We start from the raw sequence: 25058 nt of genomic DNA on the forward strand, positions 1-25058 counted from the left end.
CGCGGCCGGCTACGACAGAGCCTGGATTCGAACCAGGATCTCTAGTGGCACAGCGATGCAGTGCCTTAGACCACTGCGCCACTCACATAATATAATGTAAAAGTATACATGAAGGTGTCTGTAATATAATAAATGTGGCAAAAACGAATGTAGACATTAATACATTATTTTCTATAGCTTCCAAAATATGTTTTATACCGCTGAGGGAGTGCCAAAATGTAAGGCAAGGTGGCTAAAAACAGCGCCCCCAATGAATTATCTAGAATATATATAAAAACCACTGGGACACGTCCTTGGGTCACCGTCGTCTCGCGCCGAACTGCGCAAGTGCTGGCCGTCAACTCAAAGGCACTCCTTCGATATAAAGTTGTTTTTGACGAAAATGAAAACCTGTTAGTTTGTCACTTTCACGAGGTTGGAGTAATAACATGTTCAACTACTTAAGACATCGGTTCGAATCTAGGTTATGCCTTTAGATTTCGAGAAAATTAACAACTACGGAATAATTTTTAATTCTCAAACCCCAAACCCCTGCCTGGTCTGTCTGATGTTTCGCAAGCGTTCCCGGAAGTCTATGTTGAGCCTTTGGGTTTAGAAACTGTGCCTACATTATATATTTTATTTTTATTTTTATTACATTTACATTTACATTTAAGTCAATTAGCAGACGCTCTTATCCAGAGCGACTTACAAATTGGTGCATTCAACTTAGGATAGCCAGTGGGACAACAAATCAATACAAAAAGTACACAGGGGAACACAAGTATGTATAAAGAATATACAGAGGACAATTGGGCTAGGGGTTACAAAATCACATTACATAAAGACCTTAAAAGACATACACACACTTATAATTCTAACAGCTTTTTTGTTGGTAGAATATTTAATTGTCTTAAAATATACTTCAATTTATTTTTGTAAGGTAAGAAAATGTGGTGTTTTGTTTGTAAATTTACATTTGAGAATATGAAATTTGGCCAAAAGAATAATGAAATTAATTATGTAAAATTGTTTTAATTTATTTATATCGTAGGTAAAGAATCCAATCAGTACATCTCTCACATTATTTTATAGTTGCAGTGAATGTATCTGTCTGTTCCATGGTCTGTTCTGTTCCTTGGTTCAATAAAGTTTCCAGGCTTCAAACATATATGTGACGTAGATATCATGCGCAGAGAAGCCACACGTGTTATGTTTTCATGGAGGTGGTTGGTAATCTGCTTCGGTAATTTGTAAATCGTAATATTCTAAAGGAAACGCACAATTTAAATCATAAGTGATCAACAAAACCAGCAAACATGGGGAAGAAACTCAAAGTTGGAAAGACCAGAAAAGATAAATTCTACCACTTAGCAAAGGAAACGGGTAAGATTGGTCAACTCAGCCAGAGAACTCATCGTGCTATTAGCCCCATTTAAATGGCCTAACTAAATCAAGTCAACTTAATTGATACAGTAACTAAACAGTAAGCTAGTTGTACTGTGTGCTTTTGAGTTTAAACAGATACTGTATAATGTAACGTTAGCTACCTAGCTAATGTTGCTCATCAGGGATTGGCTACCCTTGATCATATAGCCATCAAAGATTCAAGAATATAGCTATCTAGATAGATACTGTAGCTAACTGGCTTCTCAGGGTTATGATAGTGATAATGATAGTTGAAGCCAGCTGGATCGTGTTGCATTAAAACAGCTGGCTATGTAGAAATGACATTGTCTGGTTATGTGTGTGTAATACTCTTTTCTCCTCTCCCTCAGGATATCGTTCACGTTCTTCCTTCAAGCTTATTCAGCTGAACCGAAAATTCCAGTTCTTGCAGAAAGCCAGGGCTCTGGTGGATTTATGTGCTGCCCCAGGTGGTTGGTGAGTACAGTAGCTAGCTGCATCACTTGTCACATTATTTTTAAAAAAACATTTTTAGTCATTTAGCGACTTACAGTTAGTGAATGCATACATTTTCATACTGGCCCCCCGTGGGAAGCGAACCCACAACCCTGGCATTGCAAGCGCCATGCTCTACCAACTGAGCTACAGGGGACCCTCAATATACTCTCATACGCTACTGACTGTCAAGTCGTACTTTAGCTAGCTATTTGATATGTTAAACATTAACCTGTCCTGTAGTAGGCCTATGAAGTATTGTCGTCTCTTGTTTTGAATAGCTGGGTCTGAATTATTTTACTTTTTGTTTTACATTCTTTCTCTCTGTCATACCTTAGGTTACAGGTGGCGTCCAAGTTTATGCCAGTCTCCAGTCTTATTATTGGTGAGTCAAACCTCGTCTCAGCCATGTCTAATATATACCAACTGCTGTTTTACGTAATACTGAGCCGACATCTTAAACGTGCTGTTATCGTTATTTGATGGTGTCATCACGTTCCTATCTCCTAAGGTGTCGACTTGGTCCCAATCAAATCTATTCCCAACGTGGTCGCTCTGACAGAGGACATCACCACAGACAAATGCCGGCAGGTATGTACATACACTAAGGTCATAGGTCAAATTAGTGAGTCTGTTATTTAAACCACAACAGGATGGTGTTTTAATGTAGGTTCATCACAGTAGAGTGTTGACATAACTCCTATTGAATGTTCTAGGACAGTATTCTCTGATACACTGTTATATGCATTGGTAACTTCATTTTTGCATCACCAAATTGTGACAACTTTAGTCCAAAGAGGACAGTGTTTGATGTAACTGTTGTTTTGGCCAGGCTCTGAAGAAGGAGCTCCAGACCTGGAAGGTGGACGTGGTGCTAAATGATGGAGCTCCAAATGTTGGAGCCAACTGGGTGCATGACGCCTTCTCTCAGGGTAGGTAACGCACTGATAACACCTTTTTATATGCAAACTCAGAGAAAATAAGCTTAACACATGAAACCAAGTTTGTCCGTCCATCAGCACTCTCATAACATATGTACAGTAGAAATGTGTATTAGATTAACAGTACATGAATGACATTCGCATTTAGTAAATAAGTGTCGAGGCGCAGAACACAATCAAAGAAGAAAAAAACCCCAGCTGTTTGTCACTTTGTCTTACTTGGAACCCTCCTCTCCCTACCAGCTCATCTGACCCTGATGGCCCTGAAGCTGGCGTGCGACTTTCTGGCCAAAGGGGGCACGTTTGTCACCAAGGTGTTCCGCTCCAAAGACTACCAGCCACTGATGTGGATCTTCCAGCAGTTCTTCAAGAAGGTGCAGGCCACCAAGCCCCAGGCCTCCAGAAATGAGTCGGCTGAGATCTTCGTCATCTGCCAGGGTGGGTTGGTTCACCCGGACTCTCTCTAGCAGATTTGGAAAAGTGAAAAGTGCCATTGATTTTCATTGAGGATTTTTCCCTTCTAATTGGAATTACTATTCACTTCCTGAATTGACATGGAATTGACTCCAACCCTGCTCCTTAGCACCAGTTATCTAGTGTCAATTGAGAAATATATACTTTGGGTTTATTGTGGTAAATGTTGGTCCTGTTGAGTAACTGAGGATGGGACTTCATTCCATTTCAGGCTACCTGGCCCCAGACAAAATTGACAACAAGTTCTTCGACCCCAAACATGCTTTCAAAGAGGTGGAGGTCCAAGCCAAGGCTATCAAAGACCTGGTGCCTGTGAAGAAACCAAAGGTGTGTGTGCGCCTGTGTGTAATTCTTCAGTCTTCTGAATGAACAGACTATAATTCAGTGGCTTCATTCATTCATGCTGTGTTTCAGGCGGAGGGATACACAGACGGTGATCTGACCCTGTACCACACCTTCTCAGCGACCGCCTTCCTCAAGGCTGACAACCCTGTGGATTTCCTGAGCAAAGCCAATGAGGTGAGACACATCATACATAACTTTACAATGGCAGTCAGCATTGATGGCAAGTTAGTAGTAAGTTAACTTGCTAGCCAGCTAAACAACATTTAGCTACAATAGCATTTTTGTCTCTGAGCAGACTTAAATATTGTATTTATTGGGGTGTCCCTCCAGATCAATTTTGACAACCCTGAGTTGGAGTCTCACGAGGCCACCTCCGACGAGGTCAAAGAGTGTTGCGGTGACATCAAGGTTCTGGGCCGCAAGGAGCTCCGGTAAGCCAATGAGATTGTTGTACTATAATGATAACAATACACTGACTTTATAAAGCGTTTTTTATAGACCCAAATATGTACTGCAACTCGAGTCTTGTCACCGGGCCCCCTCCTCTTGGGCTCTCATATGACCTTTGCCCTCTGAATGTGTGTGTCCCCAGTCTGCTGCTAAACTGGAGGTCCAAGCTGAGGAGATACCTGGCTAAGAAGCTAAAGGACGAGGCCAAACAGCTGGATGAGGACATCAAGTAAGAATCCCTTTGAACATTCCTTCATCTTCATAATTACAGCAAGTTCTGAGATAGACTCCCAGTCCAGATTCAACCCCCTAGACTCCCAGTCCAGATTCAACCCCCTAGACTCCCAGTCCAGATTTAACCCCCTAGACTCCCAGTCCAGATTCAACCCCCTAGACTCCCAGTCCAGATTCCACCCCCTAGACTCCCAGTCCAGATTCCACCCCCTAGACTCCCAGTCCAGATTCCACCCCCTAGACTCCCAGTCCAGATTCCCCCCCCTAGACTCCCAGTCCAGATTCCACCCCCTAGACTCCCAGTCCAGATTCCACCCCCTAGACTCCCAGTCCAGATTCAACCCCCTAGACTCCCAGTCCAGATTCAACCCCCTAGACTCCCAGTCCAGATTCAACCCCCTAGACTCCCAGTCCAGATTCAACCCCCTAGACTCCCAGTCCAGATTCAACCCCCTAGACTCCCAGTCCAGATTCAACCCCCTAGACTCCCAGTCCAGATTCCACCCCCTAGATTCCCAGTCCAGATTCCACCCCCTAGATTCCCAGTCCAGATTCCACCCCCTAGACTCCCAGTCCAGATTCCACCCCCTAGACTCCCAGTCCAGATTCCACCCCCTAGACTCCCAGTCCAGATTCCACCCCCTAGACTCCCAGTCCAGATTCCACCCCCTAGATTCCACCCCCTAGACTCCCAGTCCAGATTCCACCCCCTAGACTCCCAGTCCAGATTCCACCCCCTAGACTCCCAGTCCAGATTCCACCCCCTAGACTCCCAGTCCAGATTCAACCCACTAGACTCCCAGTCCAGATTAAACCCCCTAGACTCCCAGTCCAGATTCAACCCCCTAGACTCCCAGTCCAGATTCAACCCCCTAGACTCCCAGTCCAGATTCCACCCCCTAGACTCCCAGTCCAGATTCCACCCCCTAGACTCCCAGTCCAGATTCCACCCCCTAGACTCCCAGTCCAGATTCCACCCCTAGACTCCCAGTCCAGATTCCACCCCCTAGACTCCCAGTCCAGATTCAACCCCCTAGACTCCCAGTCCAGATTCCACCCCCCTAGACTCCCAGTCCAGATTCAACCCCTAGACTCCCAGTCCAGATTCAACCCCCTACACTCCCAGTCCAGATTCAACCCCCTAGACTCCCAGTCCAGATTCCACCCCCTAGACTCCCAGTCCAGATTAAACCCCCTAGACTCCCAGTCCAGATTAAACCCCTAGACTCCCAGTCCAGATTCAACCCCCTAGACTCCCAGTCCAGATTCCAACCCCCTAGACTCCCAGTCCAGATTCAACCCCTAGACTCCCAGTCCAGATTCCACCCCCTAGACTCCCAGTCCAGATTCAACCCCTAGACTCCCAGTCCAGATTCCACCCCCTAGACTCCCAGTCCAGATTCCACCCCCTAGACTCCCAGTCCAGATTCCACCCCCTAGACTCCCAGTCCAGATTCCACCCCCTAGACTCCCAGTCCAGATTCCACCCCTAGACTCCCAGTCCAGATTCCACCCCCTAGACTCCCAGTCCAGATTCCACCCCCTAGACTCCCAGTCCAGATTCAACCCCTAGACTCCCAGTCCAGATTCCAACCCCCTACACTCCCAGTCCAGATTCAACCCCCTAGACTCCCAGTCCAGATTCCACCCCCTAGACTCCCAGTCCAGATTAAACCCCCTAGACTCCCAGTCCAGATTAAACCCCCTAGACTCCCAGTCCAGATTCAACCCCCTAGACTCCCAGTCCAGATTCCAACCCCCTAGACTCCCAGTCCAGATTCAACCCCTAGACTCCCAGTCCAGATTCCACCCCCTAGACTCCCAGTCCAGATTCAACCCCCTAGACTCCCAGTCCAGATTCCACCCCCTAGACTCCCAGTCCAGATTCCACCCCCTAGACTCCCAGTCCAGATTCAACCCCCTAGACTCCCAGTCCAGATTCCACCCCCTAGACTCCCAGTCCAGATTCACCCCCTAGACTCCCAGTCCAGATTCCACCCCCTAGACTCCCAGTCCAGATTCAACCCCCTAGACTCCCAGAGGCTCCTGGTAGAACAGATACAGGTAGGTAACAGTATGGAAATGGCTCCACCTAGTCTTCTGTTTGTTCCCTCCATATTGTTTTACACCCATCCAGTCTTAACAGATATGAGTGTATCATGATTTGCCTATCTAGGGGTTGGGGCTGATTTTGGTAGACAAGATAATCTCTTTTACAAGGGTATGAGGTATTTGTCAGGTTCTAAATGAATATTATTTGAAGTTGCACATCCCATTATAAAGAGCAGTAGGCATCAACAACATTGGTCTTTATTGTTGTGGTTGTCTGCAGACTGAGTTCAGGTGAGGAGGCGAGCGACGCAGAGGAGAAGAAGGAGGAGAAGAAGGAGAAGAAGAAGGAGGAGAAGAAAATGACGGTGGCTGAAAAGAAGGAAGAAGAGGCCGAGTTGGAGGAGGTAGAGATGGACCAGAAGCTGGCCGAGCTGAAAGCCGAGGAGGTGGCAGAGCTGAGACGGTAAGTCTTTATACTGAGGAGGTGGAAGAGCTGAGACGGTAAGTCTTTATACTGAGGAGGTGGCAGAGCTGAGACGGTAAGTCTTTATACTGAGGAGGTGGCAGAGCTGAGACGGTAAGCCTTTATACTGAGGAGGTGGCAGAGCTGAGACGGTAAGTCTTTATACTGAGGAGGTGGCAGAGCTGAGACGGTAAGTCTTTATACAGAGGAGGTGGCAGAGCTGAGACGGTGTCTATACTCACTGCTCACCTACCTGCTCTCTAATGCATATACCAACAATGGTATTTGATGGATCAATATAGAATAACTTCACTTTTCCCAAGGGGAACTTGGTGTGGCATTCGGACTAGACAGTACAAAACATACATAATAGCACTGTGCACAATTCACACATTACAGATACAGTACACAAGTCCCAAGAATCAATGTTCATTAAAAAGCCTTACTGATGCCAGCCCAAAACTGGTCTCTTGGTCTTGAGAGGTAGAGATCTGAGTCTGCGGCCTGATGGCAACTGTTTCCTCATTGTTAAGGGGGAGTTATGATATGACCGATATGCTATATATTTCCTGTTGACATGTTTGTTGGTGTATTGTGTGACCAGTGCTGTATTGTCCAATGTGAGGTGTTGTGCTGACGTGCGTGCTGGTGTGTTGTGCCAACCAGGAAGAAGAAGAAGCTTCTAAAGGAGAGGAGGAAGCAGAGGGAGAGGGTGGCACTGAAGATGGACCTGCCGGGAGTCTCCATCGCAGACGGCAATGACTCCTCCATGTTCTCCCTCGCAACCATTAACAAGGCCAAGGTAACAGACGGATATGCATGCACACACACACACACACCAATTGACCATGGACAGAATGGACATTGTTTTAAATAGATTTTATAAAGGTTGTTTTTGTTTTTGACTAATAAAATGGTAATATATTGTTTCTCATCTTTCTGGTAATATCTCTTGATTCTGAAAAGTTTGAGTGCTATATAACATTCCTTCCTCCCCTCATTCCCTGTCCCTCTCCTAGGCCCTGTGTGAGATCACCAAGGGGGACATGAAGTTGGCTGATGCCATGGTGGAGGGGGAGGAGGACCTGTACTTCTCTGACGACGCTGACAGTGACGAGGTCTCCCTGGTCTCTGACCTGGACGATGACGACTTGGATGAGATCATAGAGAAACAGAAGGAGATGGCCAAGGACAAGGCCACCAAGAAAAAGTAAGTATTTCACTCAGTCTCTCTCTCTCTGCATCTGTCTCTCTCTGCATCTGTCTCTCTCTGCATCTGTCTCTCTCTCTCTCTGCATCTGTCTCTCTCTGCATCTGTCTCTCTCTCTCTCTCTGCATCTGTCTCTCTCTGCATCTGTCTCTCTCTGCATCTGTCTCTCTCTGCATCTGTCTCTCTCTGCATCTGTCTCTCTCTGCATCTGTCTCTCTCTGCATCTGTCTCTCTCTGCATCTGTCTCTCTCTGCATCTGTCTCTCTCTGCATCTGTCTCTCTCTGCATCTGTCTCTCTCTGCATCTGTCTCTCTCTCTCTCTGCATCTGTCTCTCTCTGCATCTGTCTCTCTCTCTGCATCTGTCTCTCTCTCTCTCTGCATCTGTCTCTCTCTGCATCTGTCTCTCTCTCTGCATCTGTCTCTCTCTGCATCTGTCTCTCTCTGCATCTGTCTCTCTCTGCATCTGTCTCTCTCTGCATCTGTCTCTCTCTGCATCTGTCTCTCTCTGCATCTGTCTCTCTCTGCATCTGTCTCTCTCTGCATCTGTCTCTCTCTCTGCATCTGTCTCTCTCTCTGCATCTGTCTCTCTCTCTGCATCTGTCTCTCTCTCTGCATCTGTCTCTCTCTGCATCTGTCTCTCTCTGCATCTGTCTCTCTCTGCATCTGTCTCTCTCTGCATCTGTCTCTCTCTGCATCTGTCTCTCTCTGCATCTGTCTCTCTCTGCATCTGTCTCTCTCTGCATCTGTCTCTCTCTGCATCTGCTCTCTCTCTGCATCTGTCTCTCTCTGCATCTGTCTCTCTCTGCATCTGTCTCTCTCTGCATCTGTCTCTCTCTGCATCTGTCTCTCTCTGCATCTGTCTCTCTCTGCATCTCTCTCTCTCTGCATCTCTCTCTCTCTGCATCTCTCTCTCTCTGCATCTCTCTCTCTCTGCATCTCTCTCTCTCTGCATCTCTCTCTCTCTGCATCTCTCTCTCTCTGCATCTCTCTCTCTCTGCATCTCTCTCTCTCTGCATCTCTCTCTCTCTCTCTGCATCTGTCTCTCTCTCTCTGCATCTGTCTCTCTCTCTCTGCATCTGTCTCTCTCTCTCTGCATCTGTCTCTCTCTCTCTGCATCTGTCTCTCTCTGCATCTGTCTCTCTCTGCATCTGTCTCTCTCTGCATCTGTCTCGCTCTGCATCTGTCTCGCTCTGCATCTGTCTCGCTCTGCATCTGTCTCTCTCTGCATCTGTCTCTCTCTGCATCTGTCTCGCTCTGCATCTGTCTCGCTCTGCATCTGTCTCTCTCTGCATCTGTCTCTCTCTGCATCTGTCTCTCTCTGCATTCTTCTCTCTCTGCATCTCTCTCTCTCTGCATCTGTCTCTCTCTGCATCTCTCTCTCTCTGCATCTGTCTCTCTCTGCATCTGTCTGTCTCTCTCTGCATCTGTCTCTCTCTCTCTGCATCTGTCTCTCTCTCTCTGCATCTGTCTCTCTCTCTCTGCATCTGTCTCTCTCTCTCTGCATCTGTCTCTCTCTCTCTGCATCTCTCTCTCTCTGCATCTCTCTCTCTCTGCATCTCTCTCTCTCTGCATCTCTCTCTCTCTGCATCTGTCTCTCTCTCTCTGCATCTCTCTCTCTCTGCATCTGTCTCTCTCTCTCTGCATCTGTCTCTCTCTCTGCATCTGTCTCTCTCTCTCTGCATCTGTCTCTCTCTCTCTGCATCTGTCTCTCTCTCTCTGCATCTGTCTCTCTCTCTCTGCATCTGTCTCTCTCTCTCTGCATCTGTCTCTCTCTCTCTGCATCTGTCTCTCTCTGCATCTGTCTCTCTCTGCATCTGTCTCTCTCTGCATCTGTCTCTCTCTGCATCTGTCTCTCTCTGCATCTGTCTCTCTCTGCATCTGTCTCTCTCTGCATCTGTCTCTCTCTGCATCTGTCTCTCTCTGCATCTGTCTCTCTCTGCATCTGTCTCTCTCTGCATCTGTCTCTCTCTGCATCTGTCTCTCTCTGCATCTGTCTCTCTCTGCATCTGTCTCTCTCTGCATCTGTCTCTCTCTGCATCTGTCTCTCTCTGCATCTGTCTCTCTCTGCATCTGTCTCTCTCTGCATCTGTCTCTCTCTGCATCTGTCTCTCTCTGCATCTGTCTCTCTCTCTCTGCATCTGTCTCTCTCTCTCTGCATCTGTCTCTCTCTCTGCATCTGTCTCTCTCTCTCTGCATCTGTCTCTCTCTCTCTGCATCTGCTCTCTCTCTCTGCATCTGTCTCTCTCTCTCTCTGCATCTGTCTCTCTCTCTCTGCATCTGTCTCTCTCTCTCTGCATCTGTCTCTCTCTCTCTGCATCTGTCTCTCTCTCTCTCTGCATCTGTCTCTCTCTCTCTCTGCATCTGTCTCTCTCTCTGCATCTGTCTCTCTCTCTCTGCATCTGTCTCTCTCTCTCTCTGCATCTGTCTCTCTCTCTCTGCATCTGTCCTCTCTCTCTGCATCTGTCTCTCTCTGCATCTGTCTCTCTCTGCATCTGTCTCTCTCTGCATCTGTCTCTCTCTGCATCTGTCTCTCTCTCTGCATCTGTCTCTCTCTGCATCTGTCTCTCTCTGCATCTGTCTCTCTCTGCATCTGTCTCTCTCTGCATCTGTCTCTCTCTGCATCTGTCTCTCTCTCTGCATCTGTCTCTCTCTGCATCTGCTCTCTCTCTCTCTGCATCTGTCTCTCTCTGCATCTGTCTCTCTCTGCATCTGTCTCTCTCTCTCTCTGCATCTGTCTCTCTCTGCATCTGTCTCTCTCTGCATCTGTCTCTCTCTGCATCTGTCTCTCTCTGCATCTGTCTCTCTCTGCATCTGTCTCTCTCTGCATCTGTCTCTCTCTGCATCTGTCTCTCTCTGCATCTGTCTCTCTCTCTGCATCTGTCTCTCTCTCTGCATCTGTCTCTCTCTCTGCATCTGTCTCTCTCTGCATCTGTCTCTCTCTCTGCATCTGTCTCTCTCTGCATCTGTCTCTCTGCATCTGTCTCTCTCTGCATCTGTCTCTCTCTGCATCTGTCTCTCTCTGCATCTGTCTCTCTCTGCATCTGTCTCTCTCTGCATCTGTCTCTCTCTGCATCTGTCTCTCTCTGCATCTGTCTCTCTCTGCATCTGTCTCTCTCTGCATCTGTCTCTCTCTGCATCTGTCTCTCTCTGCATCTGTCTCTCTCTGCATCTGTCTCTCTCTGCATCTGTCTCTCTCTGCATCTTCTCTCTCTCTTTCTGCATCTCTCTCTCTCTGCATCTCTCTCTCTCTCTGCATCTCTCTCTCTCTGCATCTCTCTCTCTCTGCATCTCTCTCTCTCTGCATCTCTCTCTCTCTGCATCTGTCTCTCTCTCTCTGCATCTGTCTCTCTCTCTCTGCATCTGTCTCTCTCTCTCTGCATCTGTCTCTCTCTCTCTGCATCTGTCTCTCTCTCTCTGCATCTGTCTCTCTCTCTGCATCTGTCTCTCTCTGCATCTGTCTCTCTCTGCATCTGTCTCGCTCTGCATCTGTCTCGCTCTGCATCTGTCTCGCTCTGCATCTGTCTCTCTCTGCATCTGTCTCTCTCTGCATCTGTCTCGCTCTGCATCTGTCTCGCTCTGCATCTGTCTCTCTCTGCATCTGTCTCTCTCTGCATCTGTCTCTCTCTGCATCTCTCTCTCTCTGCATCTCTCTCTCTCTGCATCTGTCTCTCTCTGCATCTCTCTCTCTCTGCATCTGTCTCTCTCTGCATCTGTCTGTCTCTCTCTGCATCTGTCTCTCTCTCTCTGCATCTGTCTCTCTCTCTCTGCATCTGTCTCTCTCTCTCTGCATCTGTCTCTCTCTCTCTGCATCTGTCTCTCTCTCTGCACTCTCTCTCTCTGCATCTCTCTCTCTCTGCATCTCTCTCTCTCTGCACTCTCTCTCTGCATCTGTCTCTCTCTCTCTGCATCTCTCTCTCTCTGCATCTGTCTCTCTCTGCATCTGTCTCTCTCTCTCTGCATCTGTCTCTCTCTCTCTGCATCTGTCTCTCTCTCTCTGCATCTGTCTCTCTCTCTCTGCATCTGTCTCTCTCTCTCTGCATCTGTCTCTCTCTCTCTGCATCTGTCTCTCTCTCTCTGCATCTGTCTCTCTCTGCATCTGTCTCTCTCTGCATCTGTCTCTCTCTCTGCATCTGTCTCTCTCTGCATCTGTCTCTCTCTGCATCTGTCTCTCTCTGCATCTGTCTCTCTCTGCATCTGTCTCTCTCTGCATCTGTCTCTCTCTGCATCTGTTCTCTCTCTGCATCTGTCTCTCTCTGCATCTTCTCCTGCATCTGTCTCTCTCTGCATCTGTCTCTCTCTGCATCTGTCTCTCTCTGCATCTGTCTCTCTCTGCATCTGTCTCTCTCTGCATCTGTCTCTCTCTGCATCTGTCTCTCTCTGCATCTGTCTCTCTCTGCATCTGTCTCTCTCTCTCTGCATCTGTCTCTCTCTCTCTGCATCTGTCTCTCTCTCTCTGCATCTGTCTCTCTCTCTCTGCATCTGTCTCTCTCTCTGCATCTGTCTCTCTCTCTCTGCATCTGTCTCTCTCTCTCTGCATCTGTCTCTCTCTCTCTGCATCTGTCTCTCTCTCTCTGCATCTGTCTCTCTCTCTCTGCATCTGTCTCTCTCTCTGCATCTGTCTCTCTCTCTCTGCATCTGTCTCTCTCTCTCTCTGCATCTGTCTCTCTCTCTCTCTGCATCTGTCTCTCTCTGCATCTGTCTCTCTCTGCATCTGTCTCTCTCTGCATCTGTCTCTCTCTGCATCTGTCTCTCTCTGCATCTGTCTCTCTCTGCATCTGTCTCTCTCTGCATCTGTCTCTCTCTGCATCTGTCTCTCTCTGCATCTGTCTCTCTCTGCATCTGTCTCTCTCTGCATCTGTCTCTCTCTGCATCTGTCTCTCTCTGCATCTGTCTCTCTCTGCATCTGTCTCTCTCTCTCTCTGCATCTCTGTCTCACTGCTTTTGACACTCAGGGCAGTCACTTCTAACTTCGTATGCTTTTACATTGAAGTACTTCTAATCAATCCACTTTTGGCTCATAACTTCATAAGAATGTTGGCAAAACTGCTGTTTCAATGTTACTGTTTTTTTCAATGCTTGGTGTGTGTGTTGCAGAGTGTCCTTCAGTGTGGAGGAGGAGGAGGAGGAGGAGGAGGAAGGGAGTGGACTGATAGTGGAGCTGGAGGGAAAGGAGGAGAAGAGAGACCGTGAGACCAGCATGTGGTTCAGCAAGGTCTGTAGTACAGACACACAACACGCTGTACCCACCCACAACACGCTGTACCCACCCACCCACCCACAACACGCTGTACCCACCCACAACAACACGCTGTACCCACCCACCCACAACACGCTGTACCCACCCACAACAACACGCTGTACCCACCCACAACAACACGCTGTACCCACACACAACACGCTGTACCCACACACAACACGCTGTACCCACCCACCCACAACAACACGCTGTACCCACCCACCCACAACAACACGCTGTACCCACCCACAACAACACGCTGTACCCACCCACAACAACACGCTGTACCCACCCACAACACGCCGTAACCACCCACCCACTAACACACTGTACCCACTAACACACTGTACCCACCCATCCACTAACACACTGTACCCACCCATCAACACACAACACGCTGTACCCACCCATCCACTAACACGCTGTACCCACCCATCCACTAACACACTGTACCCACCCATCAACACGCCGTACCCACCCACCCACAACACGCTGTACCCACCCACCCACACACACACACAACACGCTGTACCCACCCACACACACAACACGCTGTACCCACCCACACAACACGCTGTACACACCCACCCACCCACCCAACACGCTGTACCCACCCACACAACACGCTGTGTACCCACCCACACAACACGCTGTACACACACACCCACCCACACACAACACGCTGTACCCACCCACACAACACGTTGTACACACCCACCCACCCACCCACACAACACGCTGTACCCACCCACACAACACGCTGTACCCACCCACCCACACAACACGCTGTACCCACCCACACAACACGCTGTACACACCCACCCACCCACACACCACGCTGTACCCACCCACCCACCCACACACCACGCTGTACCCACCCACCCACACAACACGCTGTACCCACCCACCCACACACCACGCTGTACCCACCCACCCCACCCACCCACCCAACACAGATACACACACGCTCACCGACACATAACATGCTGTACGCATGCACCCACTAACACACACACTAACACAGACATCCTTGTGCACAGAGTACTTTATAATACACTTTGTTTTCTCATGCCTGTGACCTCTGACCCCCACAGGACATCTTCTCTGAACTGGATCTGGACGGAGATGCAGAGAGCGAGCTGCGGCAGACACAGATGCTACAGAACAAGGACCCCACAGGTACAAGAAGAGTACAGCATCTCAAGACTAAACATGTCTTCCTCCCCTCCTGTTTGATAGGTGTAAATTCCCAGTAGGTGTCCACCATATTGCTTTCAGCCCATTGTATGTAAAAGGGAGGAGTCCACTTTAGACTATTGAGATTCGTCCGTAGTGAGAAAAGAGTGTTGGATGAACCTTTGTCTCCTCCAGCCAAGGGGAAGAAGAGGAAAGCCCAAGAGGAGCCTGAGACGGCCCAGCCTGAGGGGGAAGAGGCGGGGCCTTCACAGGAAGCTGGGGCAGAGGGGGATAGCGACAGCTGCTCTGATGACGACAGCAGTGACGAGGATGATGAGAGGTCAGGGTTCATGACTTATTAAAGAATAGACTAGAACTTTGTCAACATTTGTCATTGTTAACAAAATATCCTTTCAATGATTTTTCAGGATTCTGATAGCCAACAGATTGAAAAATGATTGGAGGAATTATCTTCGATTTGATTTTAGATTCATATTAGATGGCACCGTCTTCTATTTGACAGATTCCAACAGGGGTAATGTAGGTAGACATTATGATTTGGCTTATGACCAAAATATGCACTTTCCCTGATGATCTAAAAGTGTAAACGTGTGGTCTACAGGAGTATCGCTCAGATGAAGAAGGCTAAAGGGTCCGGCGGTATCCAAGGAGACGCTGACGGCGACGACTTCCAGGTGGTGCCAGTGGAGAGCACCAGTGAGTAAAGAGAACATGGCTAGGGGCGGGCCTTAGAGTGACTGACCTCTGTTTAGACCAGGGTTCTTCAATTCCGGTCCTGGAGGGCCGAAACACTTCTGTTTTTTATTTCTACCTGGTAGTTAATTGCACTCACCTGGTGTCCCAGGTCTGAATTAGCCCCTGATTAGAAGGAGAGGATGAAAAACAGAGGTGTTTCGGCCCTCCAGGACCAGAATTGAAGAACCCTGGTTTAGACCAATGGCAAGATTTAAGCGGTCCTAAAGCTTTAACTGGTGTGTGTTCCCCCAGGCAAGCGTGCTCGCATCATGAATGCAGAGGGTTTAGCCCTGGGATGTCAGATCGCCACCTCCAAGAAGAGAGGGAGGGACCTGGTTGATGGTTCCTTCCACAGGCAAGATTAGCGGATTACTGTGTGTGTGTGTGTTCACTAATGATGCATGCAGGCACACCATATGAATGAACAATACTACTTATTTATCCATGCATTATTTGTGTGTGACGATGTATGTGTTCAGGTTTGCTAGCTCAGAGGACCAGTGTGAGGTGCCCGAGTGGTTCGTGGATGACGAGAAGAAACATAGGAATAAGCCTATCCCCGTCACCAAGGAGATGGTGGAGGAGTACAAGGCCAAGTGGAAGGAGATCAACGCCAGGCCCATTAAACGAGTGGCAGAGGCCAAGGCCAGGAAGAAGAGGAGGGTAAGAGAGAGAGATGGTGATGGAGGAGAGAGGGGAAAATAATGTAATGGGGGGTGGATGGTGGAACAAGAGGGGGGAAAATGGAAGGGAGACAGGGGAATGAGAAAGATGGGGGGAAGAATATTGAGGATAGAGGAGGAGGATGTAGGGTAAAAAAGGTGGGAGCAGATGGAGAAAGGGTGAATAGTCATGGTGGAGGATGCAGCATACAGTATGTGACCTTTTGTTTATCTGTGTGGTGTGACAGATGCTGAAGAAGATGGAGTCAGCCAAGAAGAAGGCGGAGGCAGTGGTCAACACAGTGGACATCGGTGAAAGGGAGAAAATGGCCCAGTTAAAGAGGTACGACTGCCATTTACACCACCAAAACCACTGCAACTACATGTACCATAACCATTTACAATGCTACGTCTGTGGCAGTGACCTGTACCAACACAATATGACTTTGCTACACCGGTGACTAGCTAAATAACTACCACTTTACTCTACTACACCTGTGGCAGTGACATGTACCAACAACAGTCTCTCTCTGTTTTAGTATCTATAAGAAGGCAGGCGTGGGTAAGGAGAAGAGGGAGGTCACGTACGTCGTGGCCAAGAAGGGCTCTGGAACCAAGAGGGTGCGTCGTCCGGGCGGTGTCAAGGGCCAGTTCAAAGTGGTGGACGGCCGCATGAAGAAGGACATGAGAGGCATGCAGAGGAAAGAGCAGCGTGAGAGAGGGGGCAAGGGCAAAGGAGGAGGCAAGGGAAAAGGAGGAGGCAAGGGCAGAGGTGGAGGCGGCAGAGGTGGAGGCAGAGGAGGTGGAGGAGGAATGAGGGGGGGAAGAGGACGTCCTGGCAGGAAATGAGAAAAAGAACCGCGCTTTGTCCCCTCCTTTTGTTTTCAGGGGGTTAAATTAACTTTGCCCTCACGATTTTGTATCTGAGCGTTGTCAAATAGGGAAGCTAAGATGGCCACCACACTGCTGCTTCTGCTACAGTGGAATTGTGGGTAACACAGAACTTCGCTGGTGTACTTTAAGACCCTCTACCGTACTGAAAAACATAAAACAATACATGCTTAAGTCTTAGGTATCTTCCAATCTTTTGGGTAAATAAAAGGAGTGCTATGTGTACATCTTTCTATGGGAGGATTACATACTTGCTTGACATCCAGTGTTGACTGGAGCTGTTTCAGTGTAAACCCTGAACCACTCTGTAATAAATGGTTTTGATCAAGATTTCACATGAATAGTAATGTGTATTAAAATACATATACATGTGCTTTCCACAGATGTTCTGACAAATCTTGTAAATACTGATTTCACAATAAACGTATTTTGATGAAACACGTTAATTGATATTGTCTGTACCTCACCATGTCCAGTACCTCCCTGATTCTCTTTACGAACTAAAGTTTTCATCCAATGTGGTGCTTGTGGTCGTGGTGACCCCTACATCAGAGATTTGGAATTCAATATTTGTATGCCTGATACTCATGTTAATCTGATGGATTGTCAACCCTTGCATCTCTGAAAGTATGGCTATGTTCGCGCCATCATTTGCTCATGATTGGTGAATGCATGGGTCAACGTCACCATCATCGGCCCGCTGGATGGGCGGGGTTTTCACTTTTAGTCCAATGGTAGGACATACATCGAGTGTGTACGGAAGTGGTTCAACGCGGGTGTTTTGTCGATTTTGCGAACAGCTGAAAAGACGAGAAAAGGTAGCTAAACTGCATCAAAGCTGCTTTCTTATTGAATTAATATGGCCTATTAGAAAGTGTACAAGCGTAAGAATAATTTTGATAGCCAACCACACTTCTGTCGACTAAAAATGCAGTCTTACAATTACTGCTAATGTTAGCTAGCTAACCCGTTAGCTTAGTCAGGACTTCCACTAGAGGATTTGGGCTACTTCTAGTAGCTAGAGAGAAGTAACGATAGCTATACATGAAAGTCCATCTATTAATTCGACTATTGAAATTTGGCTGCGTGCCAATCCGTTTGTGCCATCATCCCAACTCATTGTTTGTCTCGACAATGACAGCAACGGGGTTGGAAAGAGCACAAACCGATCTGGGACCAGGCTATAGTAAGAGGACCGACCTTTCTCGCTTCCCCCTCTCACCACATATCTTCTGATCCCTCCAATTAGTCATTTTATCCGTCGCCTCTCGTTCCTCATCATATAGGCCTAATATATCCGCTTATTTTTTTGTCAGAGTCGTTCAGGTGTGAAGTAAGGAGGATGGACTTTACTGAGTGTTACAGCGACACAGTGTCCAGTCTTGCCGTGGCAGCACGTGATAGAAATGTCAGGCGTGTGAGCTTACTGATCCAGAGAGGCTGCAGTGTGGACAGTAGGGATAACCGTGGCTGGAACGCCCTCCACGAGGCTGCAGCCGCTGGCACCATCGTATGTGTGCGGCATCTACTTAAGGCTGCCGGTAAGGTTTGAGTTGAGAGGGGGGAACCATCTCTCATTCTATGTCTCTTTGGAGAAAAAAAAAATCCATCCTCCTTTCCTTCATTGCTCTGATCTGAAGGAACTGACCAGGTGAAAACCAACTTAACAGTGGAGGCTGCTGAGGGTGGGACGGCTCATAACAATGGCAGGAATGGAGTCAATGGAATGGCATCAAACATGTGGTTGGTACCATTCCATTGACCCCATTTCAGCCATTATTATGAGCCGTCCTCCCTTCAGCAGCCTCCACTGCAACCTAATGATGAGCTTCCACCATATTGTTTTCACCTGTCAAGTCTTTTCCAATTAGTGAAGGGGAGGAGACAAGTAGAGGATGGTTTTTAATTAATTGGAATATAGCGTATCTGAACAGGGCACCTAAAAGTGCATCCTTCACTAACCTCCTTGGCTCCTCTTTCCATTGGCTCTGCAGCAGGAGCCTCCCGTGGTTGCCGTGCCTACGTGGGCTCTCTGACACATGAGGGTGAGTCTGCGTTGTACCTGGCCTCGCAGCGCAGACACCTAGCCGTGGTCAAGCTCCTCCTCAGAGCACACGCTGACATCAACCAGCCAACCAATGACCTGTCCTGCCCTCTCTACGCAGGTAAGACACACAGACACAGACAAAACACTTGGAACTGTGTTATAGGTTCTCTTAAAACGGTGTGTGTGTGTTTGTGTGTGTGTAGCAGTAGACTGTGGGCACACAGATATCGTGGAGTTGCTGGTGCGGAAAGGGGCAGAGGTTAACGGAACACACACAGCCTCCTGCTGGACCTGCCTTCATCAGGCTGCCTATAAGGGTCACAGTGACATTGTGCGTATCCTGGTGGGTGTGTGTCGCCTGGAGGTGTTTGACGACCACATGATCACACCCCTGTTTGTGGCTGCACAGTACGGACAGAAGCAGTGTCTCCAGATCCTCGCTGACGCAGGTAAACATCTGTGGGTGTGCGCTTTCTGAAAACATGTTTTGTTAAATCAATATCTGTATGTTAAAAGGCCCACTTCAGTCAAAATTCTGTTTTTTTTTTAATATCATATTGTACAACAGCTGATGAAACAAACACTGTAAAAGTGTGTAAAAATTGGATCAGTGTTATTTCCTGATAGTTGCTGGTTAAAAATACAATCTACACAGGACCTTCTAATCAGCAGGTTTGCATGGGCGAGAGTTGCGGCTTTCCACGGTGACATCACCATACAGTAAATTGGTTATTAGACCAATATTAAAAAGTTCAAAAACTCTGCCAATTACAGCTAGTTTTCAGTTTTCCCCTCCCTACACAGACCACTCCCAGACAGCCCCAGCAAAATTATTGCCAGAGTTTTTTTTTGGGTGCAATTTTAGCCTGTTTTAATGGAGATCTATAGGCCTTTTCACACTGCATTGTTCTTAGCCCCAGGCTAGACTGGCCCTGGGCTAGCTTATCCTGTGTTCACACAAGCATGTGTTAACCCTGGGCTAAGCTTTAGCCCTTGGCTAAGGAGTCACACTTGTATTCCAAAGCCCTGGGCTAACGGACAAACACACATGCGACCTTCGCCTCTCCCGAGCCCGTTGGGGAGTTGCAGCGACGAGACAAGATGGTAATCACGAAAAAGGGGGTAAAAATTACAACAAAAATCTAGAAAAAAAGAAAATGGAGTGTTCGCTGCCCTTCCAGCTATAGGAGTGTTTGCTGCCCTTCCAGCTGTAGGAGTGTTTGCTGCCCTTCCAGCTGTAGGAGTGTTTGCTGCCCTTCCAGCTGTAGGAGTGTTCGCTGCCCTTCCAGCTGTAGGAGTGTTCGCTGCCCTTCCAGCTGTAGGAGTGTTTGCTGCCCTTCCAGCTGTAGGAGTGTTTGCTGCCCTTCCAGCTGTAGGAGTGTTTGCTGCCCTTCCAGCTGTAGGAGTGTTTGCTGCCCTTCCAGCTGTAGGAGTGTTTGCTGCCCTTCCAGCTGTAGGAGTGTTCGCTGCCCTTCCAGCTGTAGGAGTGTTTGCTGCCCTTCCAGCTGTAGGAGTGTTCGCTGCCCTTCCAGCTATAGGAGTGTTTGCTGCCCTTCCAGCTGTAGGAGTGTTTGCTGCCCTTCCAGCTGTAGGAGTGTTTGCTGCCCTTCCAGCTGTAGGAGTGTTTGCTGCCCTTCCAGCTGTAGGAGTGTTTGCTGCCCTTCCAGCTGTAGGAGTGTTTGCTGCCCTTCCAGCTGTAGGAGTGTTTGCTGCCCTTCCAGCTGTAGGAGTGTTCGCTGCCCTTCCAGCTGTAGGAGTGTTTGCTGCCCTTCCAGCTGTAGGAGTGTTCGCTGCCCTTCCAGCTATAGGAGTGTTTGCTGCCCTTCCAGCTGTAGGAGTGTTTGCTGCCCTTCCAGCTGTAGGAGTGTTTGCTGCCCTTCCAGCTGTAGGAGTGTTCGCTGCCCTTCCAGCTGTAGGAGTGTTTGCTGCCCTTCCAGCTGTAGGAGTGTTTGCTGCCCTTCCAGCTGTAGGAGTGTTTGCTGCCCTTCCAGCTGTAGGAGTGTTTGCTGCCCTTCCAGCTGTAGAGTTTTTGGCTTCAGTTGGCTAGCTAAGTGAGAACAATGTTAGCCATAACAAGCAATGTTTTTGCACAGATTAAAGTATTTAGTTTTTTGTCAAGTTTTTGTCTGCAGATGGAAGGATGAAATAGTATAAATATACTTATTCAAATAGTGTGCAGAACGCATCACAAGCATGTGCAAATTAAGTATTTTGGCACCGTGTTTGAAAAAAAGTCGGTAACCCTGCTCCGGAGCAGGGCCAGCTAGCCCTGGGCTAAGGTTGGTGCTAGCCCACATTACAATGCGCAAGTGTCAACACTCGCTTAGCCCAGGGCTAAAATGCAGTGTGAATGCGCCTTATACAGTACGGTATTTAATCGTTACCCAGAAATTATTTGATATTGATATAAAAATGGCTGCATTGGGCCTTTAAGTCGCTATATAAACATTGTGTGTTGTTTGCATGTTGGGGTTGTAGGTGCCAATGTGAACGCCCAGGCGTCAGACTTGGCAACACCGCTGCTGATTGCGTCACAGGAGGGCCACGAGGGCTGTGTGGAGATTCTTCTGGACCACAATGCCAACCCGAACCTGTCTTGTTCCGACAACTGGCCACAGCTCCCCATCCACGCAGCTGCCGAGTTCGGCCACAACTCTATCCTGGCCAGGCTGATTGCTGTGACAGACCGGGTGTGTGACCGTGGAGAGAGTGAGTTGAGTCCGCTGTACTCTGCTGTGAAGAACAATCACAGCCACTGTGTAGATCTGCTGCTGAGGGCAGGCTTCAGCCCAGACGCCCAGGACTGTAGCTCCCTCTTCAGCTCAGACACCACATCGCCACTCGCCTACACCCTCGCCTTGAAATGCACATCCTCCCAGCCCTTCAGCGATTCGGCGCGTTTGTTGGTAGCCGCAGGGGCCACTTTGACCGGGCGGGAATGGTTCTACATTCTGGCCACGTGCAAATCCGATGTGCTGCAGTATGTCTTACAACACAGGAGCATCCCCGGACCAGAGCAGCTAAGCAGGACCATCTCGCTCAGCTCTAGGACAGAGCAGCAGAGCAAGATCCCACTCAGTCCAGAAGAGTTGCGTGGGCTGGTGTGTGAGGCGCTTGATATGGTGTGCCATGCCTCCTACTGGCTGCCACAGCTACTTCGGGCAGGGCTGGAGCCATCCCTACTGTTGCAGCAACCTTACATGCTGGGGAAGGCGGACAGTGAGGTTGTGAATTACTTCCTGCAGTTTGTCAATTGGTCGACTCTTTCCCACCCGCTAAAGGACATACTGCTACACCGAGAGGAGGTCACCTGGAGACCACTCGCGTACCACGGTAAGAAACACGTACAAATGACATTTTTAGCATTTAGCTGAACGTCTTATCCAGACTGACACAATAAGGGCATTCAACCACTGGATATTATGCACATAACTAAGACCGACACATGCACACACACACGGAAAACTGTCAACAGATAAATAATAATGGTGTGTGTATGTTACTGTGTGTGTGTGTAGAGTGTGTGCCCCCTCTCTCTCACCTCTGCAGGCTGCGGGTCAGGGAAGAGTTGGGTTCAGTGGTTCTGATGCAGACGGATGTGGTCCGACAGCTTCCTCTTCCCCCTCCACTGCAGACATACCTCCAGTTCAGAGACATCCCACCACCCTCACACGCAACGACAATCCCACGGAGAGGGTTTCCACAGCGACTAGAACGATGACATACAAGGCTTCATATAACCTGCCACTGAAGAGATGTCCTCAATTAAGAAATATCCACACACACACAGAGTTCCCTATGCCTTCCTGTTCTGTTGATGTGTATTATGTGAATAGATCAGCTCTATTTGTATACTGATGTTAGTGAAAATGAATACGTTTTCTTTGTAGAATTGCCTGTATGGTTTGTGTTTTGATTATTGTTAATTAAAACAAAACATCAAGCTGTTTTTGAATAAAATAAAAAATAAAATATCAGTTCCATTGTGGTTTTAGTTTGGGGGGAAAAGGTGTGCTGACAGTATGGTTTATAAAACGTATTTTTCTTGTTCAAATACCTTTTTTTTTTTTTTTTTCTAACCTTACCTCAACAATCATTTAACGCTAACCTTCACAATTAGGTATTTTATCTACACCGGACGAAAAATGAGGCCAGAATGAGGCCACGATCAGGATGCATGTTAGCACCAGGTATTAAAGTAATGTTCCTGTGTTCGCAGAGATTGCAGCGTTTATCGTGAACGCAATCAGAAATGGCCTATAACCCCGTGATCGGATTGAGTCCCGGCCTTACTCAGTTTGGCCCGACGTTCAGCACACTGCAGATGTAAATGCAAGGTGTACACAACCCTCTACTCCACATGATAGAGAAACTTTTCCATCTGCTCTGCTGAGTCCAGTTGGACCTTGCTCCAACTGGACTCACAATGACCCAACTCCTATCCGAACTGGGATGATCTCTGCATTGTCTGTTGGGGCCCTCCAAGACCTATACTTGGCAACAGACAGTGACTACTCCAGGGCCCTCCGAGACCTATACTTGGCAACAGACAGTAACCAGAGGGTTGCTACATTTACATTTTTGTCATTTTAGCAGACGCTCTTATCCAGAGCGACTTACAGTTAGTGAGTGCATACATTTTTTCATACTGGCCCCCCGTGGGAAACGAACCCACAACCCTGGCGTTGCAAACGCCATGCTCTACCAACTGAGCTACAGGGGACTACTGAAGGGTTGTCCAACTCCAGTCCCGAAGAGCTACTGGCTGTGCAGGCTTTCAATCCAGCCCTGTTGTAATGCACCGGGTTCAAGTATTCAGTATTGAACTATTAAGGTCTTCTCTCTGAACCATATTTAGCTGAAACAGATGTGATGGTGGGTGCTGAAACAGATGTGATGGTGGGTGCTGAAACAGATGTGATGGTGGGTACTGAAACAGATGTGATGGTGGGTGCTGAAACAGATGTGATGGTGGGTGCTGAAACAGATGTGATGGTGGGTGCTTATATTTGTGTCCTAGTGTGTATTATAAACGTGTGAATTGGAAATGTTTATAAACACACTCGGAGAGTGGTGTTAATATAGGCCCTGGAGAACCCTGGACCAGGCCCTGGAGAACCCTGGACCAGTGTGTGACCATGTACTGTACAGTGTGCCACTCTGACCCTGGATAGTACCCACCACCACTCTGACCCTGGATAGTACCCACCACCACTCTGACCCTGGATAGTACCCACCACCACTCTGACCCTGAATAGTACCCACCACCACTCTGACCCTGGATAGTACCCACTACCACTCTGACCCTGGATAGTACCCACCACCACTCTGACCCTGGATAGTACCCACTACCACTCTGACCCTGGATAGTACCCACTACCACTCTGACCCTGGATAGTACCCACTACCACTCTGACCCTGGATAGTACCCACCACCACTCTGACCCTGGATAGTACCCACCACCACTCTGACCCTGGATAGTACCCACTACCACTCTGACCCTGGATAGTACCCACCACCACTCTGACCCTGGATAGTACCCACTACCACTCTGACCCTGGATAGTACCCACTACCACTCTGACCCTGGATAGTACCCACTACCACTCTGACCCTGGATAGTACCCACTACCACTCTGATCCTGGATAGTACCCACTACCACTCTGACCCTGGATAGTACCCACTACCACTCTGACCCTGGATAGTACCCACCACCACTCTGACCCTGGATAGTACCCAGTACCACTCTGACCCTGGATAGTACCCACTACCACTCTGACCCTGGATAGTACCCACCACCACTCTGACCCTGGATAGTACCCACTACCACTCTGACCCTGGATAGTACCCACTACCACTCTGACCCTGGATAGTACCCACCACCACTCTGACCCTGGATAGTACCCACTACCACTCTGACCCTGGATAGTACCCACTACCACTCTGACCCTGGATGGTACCCACTACCACTCTGACCCTGGATAGTACCCACTACCACTCTGACCCTGGATAGTACCCACTACCACTCTGACCCTGGATAGTACCCACCACCACTCTGACCCTGGATAGTACCCAGTACCACTCTGACCCTGGATAGTACCCACTACCACTCTGACCCTGGATGGTACCCACTACCACTCTGACCCTGGATAGTACCCACTACCACTCTGACCCTGGATAGTACCCACTACCACTCTGACCCTGGATAGTACCCACCACCACTCTGACCCTGGATAGT

At 48.4% G+C, this 25058-nt stretch overlaps 2 protein-coding genes across 3 annotated transcripts; both read left to right on the plus strand.

The window, feature by feature from the left end:
- Nucleotides 1–1176: 1176 nt before the first annotated feature.
- ftsj3 (FtsJ RNA 2'-O-methyltransferase 3) lies at nt 1177–17218 on the plus strand. Its single transcript, XM_041889731.2, has 21 exons — nt 1177–1365; nt 1758–1863; nt 2220–2266; nt 2393–2472; nt 2714–2813; nt 3066–3260; nt 3508–3623; nt 3711–3815; nt 3972–4072; nt 4234–4320; nt 6658–6840; nt 7507–7642; nt 7860–8050; nt 13146–13263; nt 14382–14466; nt 14659–14803; nt 15086–15180; nt 15472–15574; nt 15699–15882; nt 16130–16224; nt 16421–17218. Exons 1-21 carry the CDS (start codon nt 1299–1301, stop codon nt 16728–16730), a joined length of 2649 nt encoding a protein of 882 aa, XP_041745665.1. The 5' UTR covers nt 1177–1298; the 3' UTR covers nt 16731–17218.
- Nucleotides 17219–17514: 296 nt separating this feature from the next.
- Nucleotides 17515–22762, plus strand: asb3 (ankyrin repeat and SOCS box containing 3). 2 transcript variants are annotated; one of them, XM_041889734.2, is made up of 7 exons: nt 17515–17590; nt 17914–17958; nt 18089–18313; nt 18767–18937; nt 19023–19268; nt 21298–22152; nt 22338–22762. In XM_041889734.2, exons 3-7 carry the CDS (start codon nt 18115–18117, stop codon nt 22538–22540), a joined length of 1674 nt encoding a protein of 557 aa, XP_041745668.2. In that variant the 5' UTR covers nt 17515–17590; nt 17914–17958; nt 18089–18114; the 3' UTR covers nt 22541–22762. The 2 variants fall into 2 exon arrangements, with proteins under 2 accessions (XP_041745668.2, XP_041745667.2); XM_041889733.2 differs by lacking the exon at nt 17914–17958 and having other exon boundaries at nt 17523–17590.
- Nucleotides 22763–25058: the final 2296 nt, after the last annotated feature.

This window comes from Coregonus clupeaformis, chromosome 11 (assembly GCF_020615455.1).
Source record: "Coregonus clupeaformis isolate EN_2021a chromosome 11, ASM2061545v1, whole genome shotgun sequence".
Lineage (NCBI taxonomy): Eukaryota > Metazoa > Chordata > Actinopteri > Salmoniformes > Salmonidae > Coregonus > Coregonus clupeaformis.